Raw genomic sequence first — 24,189 nt, 5'->3', positions numbered from 1 at the left:
TAATTCTGTATTAATTTTCTTCAATCTAAAGCATGTTTATTGCTATGTAACAATTATTTAATAATGAGACAGCATAGTTGTAATTTTTGTGACCTTAGTGAAGAGGTGCACTACTCTTCACCTTAAAAGATCAGGCATTTTTATGTTTTTGTTTTGTTTTTAACTGGAGTATATACAGTGTTTCCCGAGTCTGCATGCACACTTACCTTGTTTTAGGAGGATCTGATATGCAACATACCATGGGAATCTTTTAATACTAGCAGGCTCAGCAAGTAGTCCATGCAGCTTTTCTCCATGATAAGAATAGCTGTGGGAAGGTTGCAGAGTATAAAGAGGAAAACGAAAAAACTATCTGCACTTCAAAGATTCCCTTCAGATGAAGCAGATAGAAAATCCACATAGATTACTGCAGAAGCTGTAGGAGAAATTATAAGTTGCCATCTCCAATATATACATTTGCCTGAAGTATTCTCTACGTTTACATATTCTAGGGCAGACACAGCTGTAAAGATTATATATTACTTTTTTTCTTTAGTCTGAAAGTGTTAGGACTTTAAACTTGGGTCTGTTAATACTGAGATCACATTTACAGTCCAAAGAATTATGTGTCCAGCATGTAGCAATCTTGATTATATTCCGGTCAGGATGTGGGAAAGATGCTGTTAGAAACAAAACAATCAATTCACTTAGACAGTCCCACAAACATGCTTTATGGCATCTGCCTCCTACTCATTTTAAGTGAGGTTTTATAGTGACACATTGGTGAAGATTAGTACACAACTGCAGGCAGATGCCCATGACTGATTCAATTGTTTGCACTGACACTCACAATTGCTGTAATTGCAACTGAAGTGATACAAGCCATTGCAAAAAACAGACAAAGTGAAACCAACATTGTCCCTCAGAGATTTTATTAGTTGAAACCCAGAAATGCACAATCCACTGTTTTTTCTTGGTATGAATTCACCACAGCATTTCTGTTTGCTATCCCTGCAATACTGTCCTCTTTGATTTAATATAAGAAGATTCAAAAGGCCTCTTTAAAACAGGACTTGTACAGTAAAGGCAATACATTCCATCCTCACTTGTTTATAAAAATTTCTTTAAAAAAAAGTGATTAAAAGATAAAGCAGCGAATCATTTTTAGAAAATCATCATGAACTGAATGTGATCCTAAGTAAAGAATATTTCTAAGCTGTAGCTTTCCTGTATGCTCCAAGCACAGCCACCATTGTTCCTTTCCTCTTTTCCTCCCATAACTGCTTAACACTATTAATGTTCAAAGCTGGCGTTTCTGAAGAGGAGCGACCATCTTCTACAGGCTCTAGAGAAAAAGAAAATGAATGTTTAGAACTAGGCGGTATCCAAAACCTTCCTGAGAAGAAACTGCCCTGTAGCCTGCCAAGCAAGTTCTCATGCGGTACTGAAGACTTCCTTCAGACTGCCCACACTACTGGTGGCTCAGTCCAAAGGAATTAAGAGATGATCCATGTAGGAGTTGAGGATTTAACACATTCGCTCCCCACTTACAAAAGAAAAGTGACTTTTGCAGACGTATTTCACTGAAAATGGAAATGCCTTTGCAACATAACCCATATTCTGAAGGCATTTTTAGCCTTTTCATCCTGGACACTGGAAAACTTCCATTTAAATGCTCAAGACCAATTTTATCTAATCCTTCTATATTAGCTATAAACAAAGAATTTTACAGGAAAGCAAAAAATGCCTGATTCTGTCCTATGTCCATTCAGACCACTACACAGTGATGAAAAAATGCTATTGTTCCAGTTGCGGTTCCCCACTTATATCCACATTAATTCACTTTCATTGATGAAATGGGACACACAAGAGGTAAGGTAGCCATGGATGCAGCAAAACCTTTAACTAAATTTTGTGTCAATTTTATTAAATAAAGGAGATCATCTCCTCCAGCAATTTAAATTGGGATTAGACTTGCCAATACATGGTAGAAGAGATACCTAAATCAACAATTTATTGCAACAGAAAGGAGTTCTGAGAAACGAAAGGCAAGTGTGTTTTAAATGTCTCCAGTTACAGCACAGCACCGGAGGTGGTCAAACGCCCAGACAAGTTTCCTATAGACTTGTCAGATCTGATGCTTTGAACGCGAGGCTCACACCTGCCTCACACGCACACAGCCAGGGGAACACACCTTGTGTGTTAGCAGCACAGAAGAGGTCTGTGCTGGGAGTCCGTGTCAGGGACAACCAGGCAGCTACATCTCAGGTGTGAGTAAGAGAAAGGCCATGGCACTCTGCACGGAGGGAGGGCAACGCCTTGGCAGAGCTCCCTGTTGAAAGGCGGCCTTCTGCAGTCTGTATGTGAGGTACAACTAACTCCCGTCTATTCACAGTCCGCCCCACACGTCCCGTGGTGGTTGACTAAGAAGATGGGCCGGGGTAAGGTGCTCCATTAAAAGCCAGATGGAGAGCAGAGGTGGAAATGCTGTAGGTACCACCGTAGGACCTCCTGAGTGGGAGGGTGTGCAGCCGAAGGGCTGTGATCGCCTGGCAGCTGTGCTGGAGAAGCGTATGCTCCTGTGCTGTGGGCATGGCACCCTGAAAACCAGGCCTGGCACCCTGCCCGATAGACAGCATTTCCTCTCTAAGGCAGACAAGACAGAGGAGCAATTTATCGCAACAGGCCAACGGAACAAGACATCGCTGCCCTCAGTGGTTTAATTTCGGTAGCATTTAGATTCCCAACCAAGTTCAGAAGCACACTGTGGAACTTCCAGGCTCAGGCAGAAAGAGGAATAAACATTAGCCTCACTCTATAAAGAAGGATTAAAGTACTCAGAGCCATATCAGAAACTAAGGCAGGGACAGCATCTGAACCCAGATGCTCTAGGGAGAACTAGGGCTTAAATGCAAAATCCCCCTTCATACATATATATGCTGATCCGTACGGTTCAGAAATCTAGCAATTGAAAATGAGATCTTACCTTCTTTACTGCTTTTGTCTAAGTAAGTCAAGAACCTCCTTATTCCCTGTAGCCTCTGCCTGTAAGTAGAAACATGAATAAATCCTGCCATCCTGTGCACCAGGACATGCAAATACTTACTTGTGGGAAGTACGAATATGTTACCACAAAATAATTAAAATCCAATTTAAATTTTAATTCCTCTGACATAAATGAGAAAATTCAGGCTCCATCAACTTATTACTTCGGAACAGCACCAGACTTGAGTTTGTAACGAACTCTAATCTGGTTTATAGTCCCCAAAGCAGCATTTACTTTTCCCAAACTAGTATGACCCGACTGTGTGTGTTATTACTCACACAGCTAGTGCGCCGTACGGAGTACAGCCATATGCACACTTACTACTTGTAGGGGACTCCTGCCATCATAACCAGTTTGCTCCAGGTCTGCACCAGCTAGGTACCAGGCATACAGTCCATCCACGTCGCCTTTAGCCGAAAGGCTGGAAAAAGAATAATTACCATCAGTTCTAAATCTTTCAGTCCATTTCAGTGTGCTCCTGGTTGCTGTTAATTAGCTCAGCAGGCAAATGCTGAACCAGAACTGGCTCAACATGGCTGCCAGGGCAGAGAGGTAAGTAAAGGAACACTATTACAACAGCTTTGAATAGCTGAGCAAGCAACATGGCTTGATGAATCAGTTCCTTAAATTAATAGGGCTGTGCTATAAGTACTTACAACAGGCTAGTTTCACATAGTGGGTGTGACTATGACCAAAGGGGAAAAAAAGTCATGCAGTTTCATATTTCACAACACAATATTTATCTCATGAAATGAGTTGGGGGGAGGGCAATGGCTAAATCAAGATGCAGCTGAGTAAGTGAGAGCACAAGCAGATGTGCTAGTGATCAGCGTACCTCACTGAAAACCACTAAGAAAGCCCCTTCCCAAGTTTGCGTAACTATGTTTGCTATCAGAAGTTATGACAGCGTATTTATGTGATACCATGTAGCTGTGTTACTGTCCACATTTTTTGTGTTTTATAAGATAATTTGTAAGATTTAAATGGGCAGCAAGCAAAAAAAAAAAGCTTTTTAAAGATGACCTCTACCTGCCATGTATAACAAGCAATAGAAAGGATCAAAATTAATCGTATACAAATAAGTGAGTTAAAATGTTCAGAGGAACATACACCAGATTGTTTCTTCGCACATCTGATGGTAGTCTCATCCGTAACACTTAAGGTTCATTTTGATTTTTAACTTTTATTTTGGTAAAAGAAGGGCTAACAGCCTGTACATCCGCAAAAGCGTGACCGTCTGTACCAAGCCTGTGGACAGGCTGAACTGACAGCACGGCTGGGAGGACTACCGCCAGTTTTCTCTAGATACCAACATCTGTGAGGCTTCAGACCTGAGCTTGCCATGTGCTTGCAGATTGTTTCAGCAGAACCACACTGATAATCATCAAGTGAGGTTGAATCTCATTAAGAGAGGGGGAACCCTCCCCAAACTTATTAAGTTCAGAGTTTGCTGCCTTAAACAGTGCTGGCTGTGGGGGAACGGCACACTGCTGGCAGCAGGGACGGAGGACGGCGACGGGCTCCTGGGTGTGACAACCAAGCCAGGCAGACCTGGTGGAGTGCGGAGAAGGCTGAAGATGCACAGGGCAGTCAGGTAAGTTTATGGAAGAAATTCTGAAGGCCAGGCTGCAACACTCGGTTCTCTGCTAGGCTGAAATCACTTCTGTTGTTGATTAAATCTCTTTAAGCACCTGAAAAAATGTTTTCAGGGGAGTGGAAGCCTCTAATTGCAGCAGTCTGAGAAGAAAGTCAGAAGAGGCTTTTGCTTGCAGCAGTCCCAGAGGTTGGACAGGAAAAAGTCTCTGTCTGTATTCCTCCATGCAACCCCACCAACCCTGAGGCAGGGCAGAAGACCTTCAGCTGGGGCGTTTTGGGGACAGGGAAGTGGCGGTGGGGTGCTATGAGGTTTAACAGGTCTGACATCATGAAGAAAAGGATCAGTAAATCATTAATGAAAACTGCCATCACAAAAAAAAAAAAAGGCCCCTCAGAAGCAATAAGGAAACAGAGGAAGGCGAAGGTGGTCTAACAGGAAGCTCTGTGGGAAGTCCTTAAGGAAACTGCAGGAAAAAGTAAGCATTAGTAAAGAGAATGTGTAGGCATTAGCAAAGCAGAGAAGAAATTGCTTAGCAGACACTTCTGAACACCAGAATTATCTTTATTTACAAAGACAAGTCTCTTGCCACTGACATTGGAATGTCCCAGAATTCAGGAAGAAACAAACAAACAAAAAGCCTACCTAGTAAGTGAGAGCCGCGAGCATCTCCAGCACTGGACAGGAAAGCACTGTATTTGCCACAGAATCTCATCGTTCAGCCACGTGCAAAGCGGAAACCACTTTGGGCAAAGACCAGCACATTTAGAAATATTGCTAACCTACATATCCTGGGCAATTCAGCGAGCATCACTGTAAGCAACAAACAAGGACTACTGCACTTACTTGAAAATTAACTGCCTAATAGCACCTGTGCAGCCTGTGCAGAAAGAGCAATTTAACCCACATCACCAGAGGTCAAAACTGTGAAGTGGTCTCCTTCTGTGACATTAAAGCAATCCAACTACACAGAAGTATCTTCAATTTTGCAGCAGCCATTTACTGATCAAGTGAGAAATGTATTCTATGGGGACTGTGACCCAGAGAACAAAAAAGTGACATAGCTTGTGAGAAAATTTACATACCACTCTAAACAGAAGATACCTACTATTCACTAAATTGATTATAATCAAGAACACCACAAAACCATTTTCTCCAATTTCAAATCTCCGTAGTCAAGCCAAACGCATCTGTATTTCCTTTACACACTGTAAGTGCGCTTCATATAGTTAAATATATACAGAGGACTTCTCAGCATACACTGTGGGGATCTTTGCTCTGTATTTTTCTCAAAAATATTTACGCCAGCAATTCCAACTACACGTGCATCCTCTAAGCAGCAAGTCCATCATTTTTATATCATGAAATGGAATAAAAATAACCTCAGTATACACTTATCAGGATGTTTAAAACCCACTTTGTCACCAAAGAACTACTTCATCGCATTTTACTAAACTCTGACTGATACCTTTTACAGCAGATAATCCCAGGTATGCTGCCTCTCAATACTCTCGCATTTAGAAAAAATCGTTATGTACCCATTTCACAGATTCATCGTGGCTAACGTAGCCATGATGATGACAGAGCTAAGATACCAAAAATAGTGATAATGCAATTACACTCTCTGATTTTGTGCCTCTTGCCACACTAGCATCAAGCAAACTCAGTTTCAGGAGCTGCTGTTTAAGGGGTGCTCTGTTACTGTCAAGGTTACCAGGAGCGAAGCTGCTCAGGTCTCAGAGGGTTTAGAAGGACAAGGGCCAATGCAGTTCTAGATCTGGGAATTAATGAGTTCAGTGAAATGACATCTTGGGGTTCCCTCCTGCCTCCTCAGGTACTAGGATTTCATCTTTCCCAAGGACACAAAGCTCTGCTTTTTCAGCGATTCTTGTTTTCAGTGTCCATATGAAACAATCGGGAAAGACCACCTTTTTTTTTTTTTTTTTTTTAGGTGTATCACCCTGACACAAGAGAAAATATTTTTTTCTTCCCTTTTATTTTTTTTTCTAAAAATTAAATGCTAAAAAAGCAAGTTAAAAGTCCAGCAGAAGGCATGGTTTGTTCTATCCTGAACACATTTGGGAATGCTCATCTTGGCTAGTATCTCCACGTCTCTCTCACTTAGGACAAACAGACTTACTTGAAAGACAGCAGGCATTACAAGCTTGGTCCTAATTCCTGCAGAGGCATATTTATCCTTCCTCCCCAAGCCTTACCCCCCAAGTTTATGTTAAATTGAAGAGGCATCTTCTTCTGAAAGTTGCTGATTTTGAAAGGCTCCATCCTTGCGTATCATATCATATCATTTTATGAAATCTAAGAATATGAAAGAGAAAGCTGGTTTGGCTTTATGCCCCTATTTAATTTTGTGAAGTACAGACTTGAAAAGAGTATCTCAATTCTATACAGACTTTTTTCCTTTAAAAAACAAACACAAAGCAACTATTTACCAACTCCAGAACCTGACAAGCCTTCAGAATAAGTCTGAGTGTCCCAATTTATCTCGTCATGGTTTGGTTTTGCAGACAGATGACAATACTTCTGCAATATGAGAAGAGATTCTGGCATTTTTAAACAGATTACTAACACTGAGATATCTTTATAATTTCAAAACAACCAGATGAACCAGATACCAAATATCAACAAAGTGATTCCAAAAAGCAGACCAACACCTCTCGCTTCCTAAAAAAACCGCACAGCAAATGAAATCACAAAGGATTTAATAACTAGATCATCTTGGCTGAACCTGTGTGCACCTCCACTTCCTACACAAGAGCTCCTGCTGATACTGTCCAGCTTTCAGTTCTATTTGCTACTCCTTTCGCTCTCAAACATCACCAATGCCAAAGGAGCATATTTATTTTTATTTTATTTCCAAAATCTTCCAACTGAACGATTCTATTCTATTCTAAAATCATGAGTCTAAACAGAAGGAAGCTGAGGAAACAGTATTAGAATACAGAAATCCCTGTTCATGGTCTTTTATGAAAGCCAGTTTGTTTGAGAATAGGTAAGTAGCAAGGGTAGAAACGTGATTATAGCTTCTAATTCAGAGAGAACTGTATGGGAGAAAAAAGTTAAGTTAGCCAAGTGCAGGAACTCAGAGCTTATCAGAAAGCAAGCAACTTTGTTGTTCTAAACCCCGAGAAGTTGACATATTGCCTTGGTGACAAATTCAGACTAGTACGAATTGCAACATAAGGCACGTTACAAGATAGAGGAGATGTAGGAAAATAGTCCAAATTAGACAGAGGGGAGATGTTATGAACAGCTTGTTCTATAAGCAGCTTGACCATGTGAACATGTTGACTGCCATGAAAGTGCCAGTGCCTGCAAAAAGAAGGCTTAAAAGGAGGAGGTAAGAGGTAGGACAGAGAGGTAAGCCCCAGCACGCTGGAAAAATGAGTGTATCAGTCAGGTCATCTGAGGATACTCCAGGAAAAATATCTGAGACATTCTGGCAGAAGGACAAACACCAGTAACTCAGATTTAATAACCTTTAGGCATCTGAATAATGCTCTGTGGAAAAAGTCCACTTGGGTACAAAAGACTATGCCTCTAAAACAGCAAGAGGAAAGCAAGCGCTTCAGCTCTGCAGGAGCAGTGTATGGAAGAGCCACCATTCACAGACACTTCAGCGATCTCTCAAAGCCTGACCGCTGCCTCAGGCTGTCAGTGCTGCTGGTACAGGCCACGCAGTGATGTCTGCCAGTGGACATCCCTCTGGCCACGGCCACCACTCCGGCTGACAGCTGGGAGAGAGCCCCGGCTCCTGCCCTGCACTGAGGTGGGAGAACCTCTTCCTCTCCCACCCCGAGAACGCCACTCTGCGCCAAGTCCTCATTCAGCCTCTGCACACACGTGCGCTCCCGTCCTCTGTTTGGAAGATTTACATTGTTTTTGTATTAAACTTATTACCATCGATGCAAGTTCAAAATCTCTTAAGTGTTTGTTATCAAACTATCAGCTCGGAACAACAGGAGATCATGCAATACAATGCAATACAGATCCTCCTTAAAATGCTGTAACAGACTGCATCAGAACCAATTTTTGTTTAAAAGACACTTGTTCTCTTTTTTTTTTTTTTGGACATATTACTCCCAGGTCAGCTAGCCAAACTGGTTCTGCATGTGGCACCAGAGCTAACTAAGGGGCCAATTTATTTGCAGAGGAATGTCATTCCCTAAGCCACTCCTCTTGCCTTCTTGGCAGATGGAAACTACACAAGCCAAGGTTTTAGTTCTGTCCTATCACCTGCAGTGCCCTGGGAAGGACATATTTTAACTTCATGGTACAAGTCTTATTACCCAGTCTCCCCTGAGCGTGTTACGACAACGGAAACACTCCAACTAGTCTTTCTTGATTCCAGAACTACTCAAAGGAGAGTCCAGTCTCTGTACAGAACACACACAAGCTTTACCTTGACCTTATAGTTCTGCAGACAGTATACAGCACTGGCTGGTCCCTACAAGTCTCATCGTTTCCTGCCAAGTCCTGATATAAAGGCTTGTACTCAGGGTTTTTTTTGCTTGGTTTTGAGAAGACTAAGAGAAGAAATAAGGTAAAAACTGTAAGTAATTTTAGGAAATACATGAAACCTTGTTACAATTTTCAGAGTAACTTGTAATTCAGGATCAGTACTGGAAAAAATAAAATCAAGCATCTATCTGTTTTCATAATATATATCCATATCATTAAACCACCTTACATATTAAAAGTGACTGTGTGGAAAAACAGCTTTAACAGAGGATTCACGGATCACGGATTTTTTCAGAGTTGGAAGGAACCTCTAGAGATCATCTAGTCCAACTCCCCTGCTAAAGCAGGATTGCCTAGAGCACATTACTCAGGACAGGACTGCATCCAGGCGGGTCTTGAAAGTCTCCAGAGAAGGGGACTCCACAACCTCCCTGAGCAGCCTGTTCCAGTGCTCTGTCACCCTCACCGTAAAGAAGTTTTTCCATATTTGATCAGAACTTCCTATGTTCCAGCTTGTGCCCGTTATCCCTCATCCTGTTACTGGGAACCACTGAAAAGAGTCTGGCCCCATCCTCCTTAAACCCACCTTTTAGATACTTGTAAACATTAATCAGGTCCCCCCTCAACCTTCTCTTCTCCAGGCTAAAGAGTCCCAGCTCTCTCGGCCTTTCCTCATAAGGGAGATGCTCCAATCCCTCAGTCATCTTTGTTGCCCTACGCTGGACTCTCTCCAGTAGTTCCGTGTCTCTCTTGAACTGGGGAGCCCAGAACTGGACACAGTATTCCAGTTGAGGCCTCACCAGTGCAGAGTAGAGGGGGAGAATGACCTCCCTTGACCTGCTGGCCACACTCTTCCCTATGCAGCCCAGGATTCCGTTGCCTTCTTGGCAACAAGGGCACATTGCTTGCTCATGGATAATTTACTGTCTACCAAGACCCCCAGATCCTTTTCTTCAGAGCTGCTTTCCAGCAGGTCCACCCCTAACCTATACTGGTGCCTGACATTCTTCCTCCCCAGGTACAGGACACTGCACTCATCCTTGTTGAGCCTCATTAGGTTCTTCTCTGCCCAGCTCTCCAGCCTGTATAGGTCATGCTGGATGGCAGCATGGCCCTCTGGGGTGTCAGCCACCCCACCCAGTTTGGTATCATCAGCGAACTTGCTGAGCATACACTCTGTCCCCTTGTCCAGGTCGTTGATGAATACGTTAAACAATACTGGTCCAAGTATTGACCCCTGGCGGACACCACTGGTTACAAGCCTCCAACTCGACCCTGCTCTGTTAATCACAACCCTCTGAGTCCTGTCACACAGCCAGCTCTCAATCCACCTCACTGTCCCCTCATCTAGTCCACACTTCCTCAGTTTCCTAAGGAGGATGTTATGAGAGACAGTGTCAAAAGCCTTGCTGAAGTCAAGGTAGATGACATCTGCCGCTCTGCCCTCATCTAGCCAACCACTTATAACATCATAGAAGGCTATGAGATTGGTCAAGCATGATTTACCCTTAGTAAATCCATGTTGACCACTTCCAATAACTTCCTGCTCTTGAATGTGCTTGGATATGACATCCAGAATGAGTCACTCCATTACCTTCCCAGGGACAGCGGTGAGACTAACCGGTCTGTAGTTCCCTGGGTCCTCATTCCTGCCCTTTTTGAAGAATTTTTTTTTTTTTTTTTTTTTTTTTTTTTTTTTAAGAGGATTATAGCCTCTTAAAATTAAATACAGAGCTGGTGAGCAGTTGTTCAAAGGTTTGGGGGTTAAATGTATTTGTCTATTTGATTTAGTTATTTTTAAGAACAATGTTATATGCTAATTAAAGTAGAAGCTATTCCCATATAAAAATGATGCACTATGTGTGGCTTTATTCTCAAATTAGAGATACTATTAAATCACACCTTGCATAGTTTCCTCCTCACCTGTCCTCAGTGAAAGTGCACAAAACAAATGGGGCATATTTGCTCCCAGTTCACTTATTCACACAACACTGCCTGCTTTGGACCTCTCTTGAGATACCGGTGCTCCAACACAGAGTTGATTCTTAATTTCATCACTTCACTTGTTTCCTCATCATTAGTCTAGCACAGAAATAGTCACATCATGTGCCAGGGACCTAACTGTTCTTTGGAAGTTGTCTACACACTGTTCTCCATTCTGAGAGTCTCCTCTGAAAAACCATCCTCCACCATCCCAATTTTAGGGCCACCTCACCTTATATCATTTACCTGCAGAGTATTGTTCCAATGTTCTCCAAGTCATGGCTTGAAAGGTGTGCTCCTGTTTCTCGTAACAAAGTGATCACTTGTATGTGCCTTTATGAAAGGAATAGAAAAAACAGAGAAAGTGTTTTGACTGGTAGGTTTTTTTTCCCCCTTAAGTTCAGCATTACTCATATACGCAGTCAGTGAAAGTTCTTATATGATATTCACCACCACCACAGAAACAATGAATCTTCTCCACAGTGACAGATGAAGTAAACAGATTTGCCCTCCCTATCAAAAAATCATTCACACACTAAGCTCACGGAAGTGTTAAGTTCAGCTCTGAAAAGGAAAGGAATGCATCCCTTTCTCTTCAAAGAGTTTTTATTTTCTTTACCTTAGTGATAGCTTAGTCCTGAAATATTAGTGACATTCCTGTATTTTACAGAATACAACGCCTGTACATATCAGTCTTAAATAAAATGTATGTCTTGCAGCTAAGCAATGAATCTTCAGATTAATGTAGAAGCTAATCAGCTTTTTAGGGCTTCGCAATTGTGGTAAGTATTCTTATGAACCTCCCACAAAAGCACACCTTTTCCTAGCCCCCTCCTCCCAATACCTTTATTATTTATTTCCACCTGGAGTCTTTAGGAGGTCTTCCTTGTCCTTTCCTTTGAGATAACAGGGCAAATAGATAATTAAACACTACCAGCCAACTCCTATACCCGAGTCAGATGTTTGAGAAAGTCTATGGAAAAGTCTGCTCTCTGAAGGTACTGTCATGGGTAGAAAATAACATGACAGATGAAGAATGTGCAAAATACGTTTTTCACAAGTGATCTAGTGAAAGGTTTAGAACTCTTTTTGAAAAGGAGGTGACATCGTGCTCTTCTGCTAAACGAATGATCTAGTTTACAAATCCAAACACAGGCTTTTTTCCCCAGAAAGAGCATGATGACACACCAGCAGATCAGGAATAGTTTCATAGTTCCTCTTTTAACTAAGTTGTACCATAACACTTCAAAACAAAGAGTCAGGCATATCATTGTAACAGGAAATATATGGGCTTTCCCAACCCATTACCTAAAAACTCCTCTGTATTAATTAAAAATAAAAAATAAGCTCACATGCACATTCTGCTTAATGACTTGCATTTTCTTGGAGGTAGCCACGGGCCTTTCCATTTTAGAACTGGACTAAACTGCTTATCTAATCCCTCTGCTTCTTTTTAGGAAACTCCATCTTGAATGAGAAGAGAATGACACTTTACTGTTATCCATCTTAAGCCTATCTAAGCTTATAAGTTTTATATAAGATCTTGATTTATAAACTAAACAAAGAACTGTACAGATGCTATAGGAATCGTTTTGCATTTCTGAACAGAGGTTATTTAACCTACCAGACAGATTTATTTACATTGTACTTTGTTTCATTTGACAGACACACCAAAAAAAAAAATAAAATCTTTCTTTGTTCAATGGCAAAGCATTTTGCTGGAACAGCAGATGCCACAAGCTTGTTCAGTTATCTAAAATATTTTCTCAGGTGGGTCCCTTACGACATGGCAGGCATCTCCTTGAGCCAGCAAATAATAGCATGGCTTCCTATTTTTCAGTCTGTGGTAAAGAATGAATTCTACATGTATGAAATTTTTAGTTCAGAACAGCAATTAGCTGAGAAGAAATTTGACCTAAAATAGATTAAAGTAGAACACGTTTGTTCACTCAGGCTCACGCTGGTACAGAACTGAACACGGGGAGTGCCCGCTTACTCTCCAGTGACTGCCCTGGAGTAATCCTCATTTCCCACCTTATACTCGAAATCACAGCATGAAATTAGCGCTTTCTAAATATGGGACAGCGCTAAAAGATGAAAGTCAGCAAAGCATGTACTGTTTTGTGGTATCTTCCCTCAGTGTGCTCCCCCTATGAAGTCCTTATCTCTGGATTCCAGTGAAAAGTCAGGCTTTTCTTTTCCCTTATTGGAACAATTTAGTCCTCGCTGGTAGTGAGATTCCCTCCAGAAAGCGCTTCATGTCCCATCTATGCCACACAGCCATTACTACTCTGAGTGGGACTCTGGAAGTCTTTAATACAGACAGATTTGGAGGAATTTACCCCATGCATTTAATACAGCAAATTTAAATGAAGAAAAAAAGTGGTTTGAAATAAAATAAATCTTTAAGCATTGAAACTAACAGTGTTTACAATACATGCTTACAATAAAACATTTCTAAGTAGAAGTACAGTGCCGGTGACTTAAGAATCATTCAAAATCATGTTTCTTAGTATGGTGGGAAGAAGAGGAAGTGTTGTTAAGGAAAGGGTAAAGGAGAGGAAGAATAGGGACAAAAAAATAATGCGCAACTGGAAAGTGTTAAATTTAGTACTGTGATTATGAAGAGCCGATCCATCCAAGAAAGCAAACGGACCACGTCTCACATTCCCATCACTCAACATGAAAACTATGCGGGAGGTAAGCCGCACCACAGCTTGTTCCCACTTGCATCCAAACGGTATCTACATTCTGCAGAAACTTAAGTCCCATCCAGAGTACCACTTCTTCTGTCTTGTACCTACCACAAGAGCATTATTCATATTTCAAGAGGCTGGCGCTGAATTTTCTGATACTGTTATGTCTTAGGCACATGAGAGGTATTTGCCTTTAGTTGTTTCTTTAAGTGCTGCTCTCCTACAGCTTTACAAAAGCCCCACAAGGGTCACAGTTTAGCTGATCTGAAGTTCAGCTGATGTCAAGAGCCACGAACTTCTTGGGAACAGTTCAAACGTAATTCCCATTCTAAGGTGACAGCACAAAACCAAGAGCAGAGCAACTGCTGGACAATGAAAGTTCAAGGTGCAGAAGGGAGATCAATATTAGCACGTTATCCTGGGGTGCACAGCTGTGTGTCCAGTTTAGCCCCATCTGAGAAGCAAAATCACAAGGAGCTATTGTCACCTGTGAACTGTTCCTGACTCTCCCTTTTTTTAGGGCTCTCCATTACCAAACTGTGTCTCTTGGTCAAACATAGCCTATAGAGACAATGCTATTTTGCATATGTTACTTAAGTTAGCCTTTTGATACTACCTCTGTCATTCATCTGCTCTCTGAAGGAAAAAAAAAAGAGACAAAAAGCGTTTCTAGCGTCTCCCCACTGCTAGATTCCAATATTGATAACACTGAAGATAAAAAACCCAACGTATACTAATATTTTAATGGATCAAGAGCAAAATAAATGACTCGGTGTGGTCTTTAACATTCACTGCTATGAGCAAAGTTTGAGTTCCAGACAAAAGACATCCGAACTCTTACCCGTTTGCAAGGGCTCTGGGTTCACAGCAATCAAGGTGCTGTAGAGTACGTATCATCTTGGGCCTCGACTTGGCAGACACTTACTAGAAGTGAATCAACTTCAAAAGGGATGAATCACACATGTGAAATTAACACGCATGTAAGAGTTTGCAGGAGTGGGGCCTTAGGGTGCACACCTTCCACCAACTCTCTTTAAAGAAATGCAGGTGTAATGTATATCCAGACTTGACTGGCTTCATTCTTTTTAATGCTTGCTCCCCTAGCAACTGGAATGGTTATGGCAGGATCAGCTTAGTTTCACTTGTTCGGTTTTCTACGTGGTATCAGTGGGAATTTTACGCTCAAATACTGTAAGGACAGGCTTCAGTGCACTTCTGGAGTCAGTGGCTGTTAGATTTTCACTCTGCCTTAGATTTCCTGAAGTAATGTAAATGTAACCTTGCAAAATATCAAGTATTTAAATTTGTATTTACGTGGGAGGTAATTTTACTGCTTCTAATCTGATGTTCTCACAGCACTGTATGAACAACACCCCATTTTCAACCTTTTACCACTGCACTACAAGTAAATGGAAGTGCTTTTACTACATAAAATATACACGATTTTTATTCAAGACATTTTCCTGCTTAGAGAGTTTCTGTTATTAAAAAAATATTATTCTATTGTTTTGAAAATGAATTATCCCTTGAGGGTACTTTAAGAAATTAAAGGAATGCTACTAATTTTGATATGTCAAGCAACTGTCCTAAATTAACAGTGGTCTGTTTAGTTTCATGCATAAAGTGAATGAGACTACACACAAATTGCAGAGTTACAAATGAAAAAGCGGAAATGCAGTTTATTTCTTGTTTAGAAAGGGACTCCACATTTTACCATCTAAAGAAACAAAGAAAGAGTAACTTAAAGTCAAAAAATTTAAGAGACACTCATTGATATAGATCAAGTTGCTGGTCTGTCAGCTGACAGTGCTATGTTAAGAAGCTTTTAAGAAAAGACATAACTCCTGATCATCTTTACAAATTTTTAAATGGAAAAGAGAAATCAGTCACCATTATATAGGTTTGCATGCTAGGTTAAAAGGCAAGTCACCGAGAAATCTGACATAAAAAACTGGAAGAAAGCTATTTTTAAGATGAGTGGATACTGTACTGCAGTTAAATGCCAATTAAACAAATACTAATTCTCAGAAAATGGGATTAAGCTGATGCAATATTCAGTAAAATTGAGAAAGTTACAATATTAAACAATTTAAAGCATCGACTGCTCATTAAGATCAGTTTTCCCCCTTCCCTCTCTGCCACTTTGTACACTGCATCAGGATGATCTCTTCGCTTTCAACATGCAGCTGTTTCATAAATAGAATTTAAATATTTTTGTAGCAGAAATCTTTTTAGTGGGTATCTAATTACGCATATATACAGCTGTCTGATCTTTACCATTCTCCTTTATGTGCTTATCAGTGTGAAATGCCATGTGAGTACACAGCAGATCATAAATACACATTTTTGAGATTAGTTTTAAGTCAACTCTTCCTCTCATTCCAACAGTAGAAACAAAAAGAGAAACTGAAAATGGTTATGGTGCAGTTTCCTTTTACAATTCCCTATATCAAAATGGGTGTGCAGTTTTAAAGAGCTTAAGAGTCATAGTAGGAGTCTAATATAGGAGTGGCAATGCTAAGGAATCCAAACAACAAGCTCATGTGAAATTCCTCAGGCGGTAGATGGGTGCGGTAAAAAAAGTAGGTGCCTGATTTGCAGGAACATCTAATGGTATCTAAAGCTTTAGCATTTTCTCACATTGGACCAGAGCCACCTCTATTCAACTGCGAGGTTATTTGTTTGATTTGCTGTTGGGCTTGTTTTAGCTTTAAGACTTTAAGGGTTTGCCACTGAAGGGCTTATATATTCATAAGACAAAGCAACAACTACAAAGCCGTAGGGGACCATGCAGTAGGTATGGCAATAGCTCAGTGTGGCCACACAGGACTTCAAGTCTCAAGTTAATAGAGCCTGTTGAGTTTTCTACAACTGGGCTTTGAGACAGGAAAAGCCTTTAAGTTATTCCTGCAGCCAATGCAAAACCAAGACTGTCAGACCTCCCAGGGAGTTAACTCCAGCCTGACAGACCAGGTGAACTTGTCAGCATTTGGAAGCTGTAGGAATATTTGGGGACAGACATCCATGAAGACCATGAAAATTCACTCCAAGCTCCTTTACAGAAAAAAAAAGCTTCTCTCCTGCAATCATACAGACTGAATATGAGATAAGGAGCTGAAAGTGGATCAAAGAAACAAGAAAAGATTAGGGCATGCAGCTTCTGACATGTTAGAAGACCAATGGCTCTATGAATCCCCAGGCTATATGAACAAAATGTTTTAAAATTAGATTTTGATATCTGACAACTTTTATATTCTGTGCTATGGCCATTCCTTAGGACTATTCAACATGGAAAAGACCAGTCCATGACAACCATTCAAGAACTGCTGACATCCAGAGCAACAGGAAGAGGAAATCCACAAAGCAGGCAGAGCCATGCAGCCATCCCATATAATTATGAGTGGGCGGAAGGGAAAAATCAAAAAACCAGTCACCCAGCAAGAGACTCAGGAAAGCACTGGTGAAAGGGAAAGATTAAAACAAGTCAACCTACCGGTATATTTTGTGCCAATTGAAACAGTCTGGTCTTGATGAGAAAGGGGAGGGCAGAAAGAAAACAGATAGCCCTTGGTCCTGCACTCTCACTTCTGACAGTCAAAAGCAGTGATCAGTTTGCCTCTGTTTTATAAGGTAGCCTCATAACAAAGAGTGGAGTCCTGAAATTACGGACAAAGTCTTGGCGGGAAGGCAGCAATAAGTTACTTTACGCTAAAATTCTGCATGCATACCAAGTTGTTTGCTTTCATTTCATATTATTTTTAAAAATCTTTTAATTTAGGCTAGTCACATTCTTTGAAATGAAGCTGGTTTGTGTTATTTTAACCGCTGTCATTTACACATGACTGCTGAGACAAAACAAGACCAAAACACAGTGATGGACTTTAAATCCAAAATGATAGAAGGTTTAAAAACTTTACATAGAGTAGCGTATAAATTATTTTGTTACCTGAACTTGACTGCATTCATCAGTGGGGTAGATCCGTATCTGTCTCTAGCATAAACAGTTGCGCCAGATGTCAACAAATACTCAACTAAAGGTAAATGCCCTTCAGAGGCTGCGATATGAAGTGGAGTTCGGCCGTCATAGTCTCCACAGCTCAAGTTACCACCCTACAAAAGGACAGATCTTTCACATGCTAAAAAGATAATGGCTGCACATTAACTTGTTGGTACAACAGTAGATGCATACACCACACTGTAATTCTGCCACCAAAATGTTAAGCTTGTCCAACATACTTAAACTTTATCTTGTAGTCTTGTTTTAGCACCAATTAGGTTTATTCCACCTTCTCCATGTTCCCCGCTCTACCTGTATTCTCATTACAGCCCCTTCAGATATGCTCTTCATTGCAGTACGTCATACAGCAGCTTTGTACCTATAGTATGCTAATTTTACTTGCCTTAGTTTATTGTTATTTTCAAGATATTTTTATCCTTTCTTGAGGCCTATTACCAAAGTCTCAAGGGTAGGGTAAAGCAAGACAAAGAGGGGAAGAAAAAAAAAAAAGGTGTAGAAGATGATACAGGGAAATGCCTGTTTCTTTTTCCAGGTTAAACCCAAGCTAGAGCTACGGGGAGAGCCAAAAATCCTGAATTAGCACTGCACTGTGTTTTGCTTAAATATAATTTTCGAGTTTTTTTTTTTTTAATCATGATAGATTTACATCCAAGAGCTGGATACTATGAATATGCATATAGAAAGTTAAGCAAAAGAAAGCAGCACAAACCATTTTGAAGTGTTCCAAAGTTAGCAGATAAGAACTTGCATTTTAATCTACCTGGATTTTCACAGTTCAAAAGAAAATGTAAACAGCTGAGAACCAGATAGGGGAAAGAACATACAAGTTTTCAAAGGCAAAGACCGAGGAGCCTAGAAACCAACTGTATTAGTCAAAGCACTTTAATTCTAAGACTTGGGTAGTTCCTTCCCAGTGAGCATAGCTTCCTCCTGTCATTTACAGTTCTATTTAAAAATTTGTGTTTTGTACAAACTGTTAATTTTACATTACCATTTCTGCTATGGCTCTTAGTGCGTCTATGTCACCCAGTTTAGCTGCAGCACAAGCCAAAGGTGGAATTAATGCATCTCTTACAGCTTCTAATTCCTGAGAAACAAATAAAATTTAACATTTAATATCAGCCTTGCCTCTAATATGATTAATGTCCAAGTCATAAAAACACTGCCCTTGCTTTCATGTAAAGTTTCCGAATTAGTCATTTGGTTATTTAAAAATGGTAACATTTAATTCCTGGAAGGAAAGATGTCTCATGTTTATATTACATTTTGTTGGTCTCACATCCATGAAGATTTATATTCCTCCCTGACAACACTACAATTACCTCGTATCTAATATATACAATTTAAGGTGCACACACTAATTACCATCTATGTACTGCCATAGTTACACATCAGTCCAGTACGAGAAACAGCACTGGCAGGAGTTGGAAAAGACCATGTAGTCCAGTCTCCTCAAGACTGGATGAACTTTATTCCTGTGATTCCTCAGATATTTGTATAACCTGTAGTTCCAAACCTCCACTGAGAAGCCCCATAGGCCCCCTAAATATCCTCCCATTTCTCAGACTTACTAAGGAAGGACCATATATTCAGTATTCATTAGCTACTAAAAATCCCATCTTCCCTGAAACCAAGCCAAGAGAAAAGCAAATACTTGTATCTTACAACCAATACTATATTTTCTGATTTTCCAATTGGCAGATACTGATACTAAACTCCACAAATTACACTTGTGTAGTGCTTCCTTAGTATCAGCCTTCTGTGACTGCATGTACAATTAAGCTGTTTTACCCATTATTATTTGGATTGCTCCAAACTGTCAATACATTTGACCACAAAAATACAGAGCACTTTTTCATATCATTGATACCCTGAATTACAGCAACCGTCTAAGGCTTGTTATTGTAACCAGCCAGCCAAGAAAATAAACTCAAGATGGGCCTACAAAGAGGGGAAAAAAAAGTTAATATGTTTTCAATTAAAAACATTTTAATATTATGCTTGTCATTGTGTCCTTTCTCCCTAACCCAACTGGTTAGCTGGGACACTCAGTACTAAAAAAAAAATCATATAAAAGCTCCAGTGTTCCATTTTTCTTTCAGCTTTGCTGTTTATCTTTAAGCTAGGTTCATATAACTGAGTTTACAGCTTTACATGAGTTCAATTTTAAATATTTAAGTATATACCTCCTTGCTGCTGATACTTAGAGATTTGGCAATCACTTGAATAAACTTGCTATCTCTCAGAGAGATCTTGGCTCCTGTGGGTACAACAGTCATTTCTCCTCTTAGATTCTCACTCAGCATCTGAAAAGCAAGCAATCAAATCCTTTGTTAGCAGAGGAAAAATATGGTAGTAGTCTAATAAAAAACCTTAGGATCAAGTTAGAAAATTGTTTGGAGGAATTATGGAAACTAATTGAATGCAGACAAAAGATTAAAGAAATAGTTACTGTCCCATGAAGATTGCAAGTTTAAAAAGACAAAAGGATGAAAAAAAAAGGGACAGGCAACTAAAACTTTCTTCCAAAGCAAAGAAACCAAAGTAAGCACATAACAAAACATCCCAATTTTTAGAGTATGCAGACAAAAGTTCCCTAGTGGGGTAAACTGCAGCCCACTTAAAAACACAAAGATAGTGTGTAATTAGCAGAGTGAGGCTGAAGACCAGAATATTCTGAAATGCTGCCTTTTGCCAGCATTCCCAAACCTCAGTACTCCTACACGGACTGTGTACGTAGGCCTCAAAACAGCCCAGTGCTGCCTGTGGACAAGCCCAGTGCTGCCTGTGGACGGTCATGTATTTCAATGGATTTTCAAACAGCTCCACTAGCCCTGATTTTATTAAAATTTGGCCATAGAGCCAGCTTTGAATACAGATGTCTACAGTAGTACTAGTCATTCAATATTAAAGCAGGCGTGTAACAGGGTGCATCCAATACAACCAGGAAAAAAAACCAACAACAACAACAACGGTCAGCCAATTCATGTGTAGAAAGTGCTTGAACACAGCAATAAAGAAAAGAAAATACTCCAAAAGACAGGTTCTGGGAAATCTGAAGAACAGAGAGAGAAGCAACTGGGTTTAAGAAAAAGCAACTGGTTACCTCAATTCTGACAATTTTACATACTGGCACCCTTTCACGAAAGGTTGCTGATGCAGCTATAAAGCACGTAGTTCTTTCAATTAGAATTTTAAAAAGCAGCATTGTGAAAATTTGCAAGAAACAGATGCGATGTTGGAAGGAGGAATGCCCCAGGTTTACCTATGTCTAGGCATGCCCTTTATTAAAAAAACAAAACAAAACTCCAAGCACTGACAACGGTGTAGCTGTCTGCTGGAAGAGTCCCACAGACGTGTAACTCAGAGGATACCAACTGCTTTGGCGCACTTTTAGAGTTTGACAGGTTGAGATCATTGCTTTGCACAGGTAACCTTAGCAATTGGCACCTGTGCTGAATGCACCCAGTGCAGAGCCCTACATGCCATACTCGGTCCTACCAGCTCTGCAGCCATTTGCATGTGTCTGGGGGCACATTCCTTGCTTCTTCGTGTTGAAAGAGAATCCTAAAATAACCACGCCAGCTTCAGGAGAGCTTCCGTCTCTTGGGAGACTATTGTTTGGTGATATGTTTAGCTGAAGATATTGCCACAGACAACATATTTCCAGGCTTTCTTCTTCTCCTGGTCTCTACCGCTCATTCCTGCCCAGGCAATGCTGCTCCCTTAGTTGTGCCAACACAATTGTTTGTGGGTCTGTACAATGAGTCAAATGAGGAAAACAATCCTGCTTAACTCAAAGAAATTGCAAAAGTTATTTTGTTTTTCAAACCATATAAAGGAGGTCCCAGCACCACCACACAAAAACTGTGTAGCTTGTTCCGAAGGGGGGCACATGAAGATGCAGGAGGGCCTTGTGCCAGTGGTACCTAAAACGTGCTGTCACCAAGTCCTCACCTGAGTAAGCCAGCTATCCCACCTCAGCAAACCAGATCTCAAATTAAGTATTAACTCGCACACCTAGGCAGGAAGCCAGCTGGGAAACTTCCTCCTGTCCCAGGTCAAATAATCCTCTGTCCAAGAAGATTAAATTCTGCATTAAAGAAACAGTCTAGTATCCGTATGTTCCAGGGTCAGTGAGTGTACCAAAGGGGCATCAGTGAAGAGCCCGGGTTCCTAAAGTGTATATACACAAACACATGCAATACCACTACTCTTCACACAGCGTTATGCCGCCTGTCAAGCATGTTCTTGCACAGAGTATGTTCTTACCATCCCCACTGAAGAGACACGTAGCTCCTCCTCCTCTCATTTTTCAGAGCCAGGCTTTAGCGAACAGCCAAAAGCTCAGAGTCTGAAACTGTTTCTAAGCACAGTAAGTGGTACTACCAGCCACTCCACTTATGATCACAGGTATCCAAATGTGTTTGTCTCAAGAGTTGCTACTGGTTGGAAGATATTAAGCATGAAATAATGACCAAATTTGTTTCAGTTTTCATAAAAACAAAACACCATCATAAGATACACATGTGCATGCAGTGCTTAAGTCTGGAAAGTGACTCATCATGATGTCATAGTATCATAGAATCATTTAGGTTGGAAAAGACCCTTGGGATCATCAAGTCCAACCATCAACCCCACTCTACAGAGTTCTCCCCTACACCATATCCCCTAACACCACAGCTAAATGACTCTTAAACACATCCAGGTGAATGTAACTCCACCACCTCCCTGGACAGCCTGTTCCGGTGTCTCACCACTCTTTCTGTGAAGAATTTTTTCCTAATGCCCAATCTAAACCTACCCTGTTGCAGCTTGAAGCCATTCCCTCTTGTTCTATCGCTAATTACCTGTGAGAAGAGACCAGCACCAACCTCTCTACAATGTCGTTTCAAGTAGTTGTCATCTCCCAAAGTGTCAGGGTTATAACTTCACTGCATACAAGCACAGAAGCACATGCATTCCTGCAGGCTGCTGCTCCCCTACCTGATTCAGAGCTGTGTTCCTTGTATAAAAGGAATTTGATATATAACTACATAATTTAAGGAAAAAAGCCTCGATGAAACACCAGCAAACAGTAAGAACACCGTTAAAGGGATTATGATTTTGAAATTAGTTACAAATGGTTCTTAGAATAATCCTCTATTTTTTTTGTATTTATAAAGTGTATCTCCTCTTAGAGAAACAAAATCTAACACTGTCATGAGCTGTGACGGAAGAGGCTGTAGGCAATATTTATTTTCAGAATTAGCTTTGTGTGAATGAGTCTCGGATGAAATCTTTACCACACTAAGATCAATGACAAGATCTTTGCTGACTTCAGTAGAGGTGGGATTCTGTGTGAATTCATATGAATTTCCACATACGGGTTTTTAGTACAGAAGCGTCCAAGGTAGACTACTACCGTTTAAAGATGGCATTTTTATGGCTTGGTCACGGTCTTCAGCTGACTTATGCAGAGAATTCTTTTCTCTCCGAACCTACATACATTCATTTGCCTAACAGTATTTTTCTCTAAGGAAAAAAAAAAAACAAAACACGTGATGTTCACATTATGGCTCTGGAACCAATTGCTTTTAAATGCAAGGGAGAAGCTCAAGGCATTCAGCTAAGCAGAAGCTAGCACAGTAGATGAGAAAGTTAAAGCCTTTCAAGGTCACACTGAAATATTTACCTGCTTCTTCTCCTCCCAGCTAAGCTTACTCTTGCTGAGTGTGTATGACAGTTTAGTTAGGGCTGCCTCTGGTGTCATATCACCTCCAGGAATTATTCCAACATCAGCGAGAGTCTGAATAAAAAGGAATAATGATTCCAATTAGCATAGCATTCAGAAATACCTGCACGAACAGAAAATGTATATGAACGATGAGTAGCTACACAGAGTACAGTATGCAGCTGTCCCTCCACTCTCTTGCTCCTCCTACTGCCACTGTAATTTTTGTAATTGTAGTTATCAAATACCAAGCAAATACTAGGAGCCAGCTGAATAAAGATAACTTTTACTTTAAATTCCTTTTCATGCAATAACATTGAAGAATTCACCCAAACGCTTGCCACGGTCACTTACTATGCTAAAAGGGAAAGGTTACAGGTCCGTATCAGCTATCTGCAGAGTTGTCAGATTCCCTTTATTGAAAAGCTGCAGTTACTCTGTTTTAACCCAGTGGCATTTTGAACATTGCCAAGTAGGCTGTTCTCACACAGACATATTTACCATTCTTTTATGGAGCATTGCTTTGGATGAATTCCAGCACTACAGTGTGCTCACAGCAGGAGTGTTTTCAGATCCTTTCAGGCTGCACGAGCAGTGTACGATTTAGAACATACAACTAAAATATGTAATTTACACAGTTTTGACAAGAACAACTGAAAAAGATGACCTTTTTAACTTATC

General features: G+C 40.6%; 1 protein-coding gene across 2 annotated transcripts in view; it reads right to left on the bottom strand.

Annotated features, from left to right (window-relative positions):
* Nucleotides 1-1,107: 1,107 nt before the first annotated feature.
* ASPG (asparaginase) overlaps nt 1,108-24,189 on the bottom strand; it is a 49,300-nt gene continuing 26,218 nt past the window's right edge. Inside the window, exons 9-16 of one of the 2 annotated variants that reach the window (XM_054200185.1) lie at nt 23,470-23,583; nt 19,982-20,101; nt 18,787-18,882; nt 17,724-17,887; nt 11,328-11,414; nt 3,347-3,446; nt 2,966-3,024; nt 1,108-1,324 (exon numbers count right to left, since the gene is read on the bottom strand). In XM_054200185.1, coding sequence (XP_054056160.1) covers nt 2,971-3,024; nt 3,347-3,446; nt 11,328-11,414; nt 17,724-17,887; nt 18,787-18,882; nt 19,982-20,101; nt 23,470-23,583 — 735 coding nt within the window. In that variant the 3' untranslated portion in view covers nt 1,108-1,324; nt 2,966-2,970. Of the gene's footprint in view, nt 1,325-2,965; nt 3,025-3,346; nt 3,447-11,327; nt 11,415-17,270; nt 17,434-17,723; nt 17,888-18,786; nt 18,883-19,981; nt 20,102-23,469; nt 23,584-24,189 lie in introns of those variants that run through there. The other variant, XR_008466205.1, reaches the window with a different exon arrangement.

This window comes from Rissa tridactyla, chromosome 4 (assembly GCF_028500815.1).
Source record: "Rissa tridactyla isolate bRisTri1 chromosome 4, bRisTri1.patW.cur.20221130, whole genome shotgun sequence".
Lineage (NCBI taxonomy): Eukaryota > Metazoa > Chordata > Aves > Charadriiformes > Laridae > Rissa > Rissa tridactyla.
This window is presented reverse-complemented; position numbering and strand designations above follow the sequence as displayed.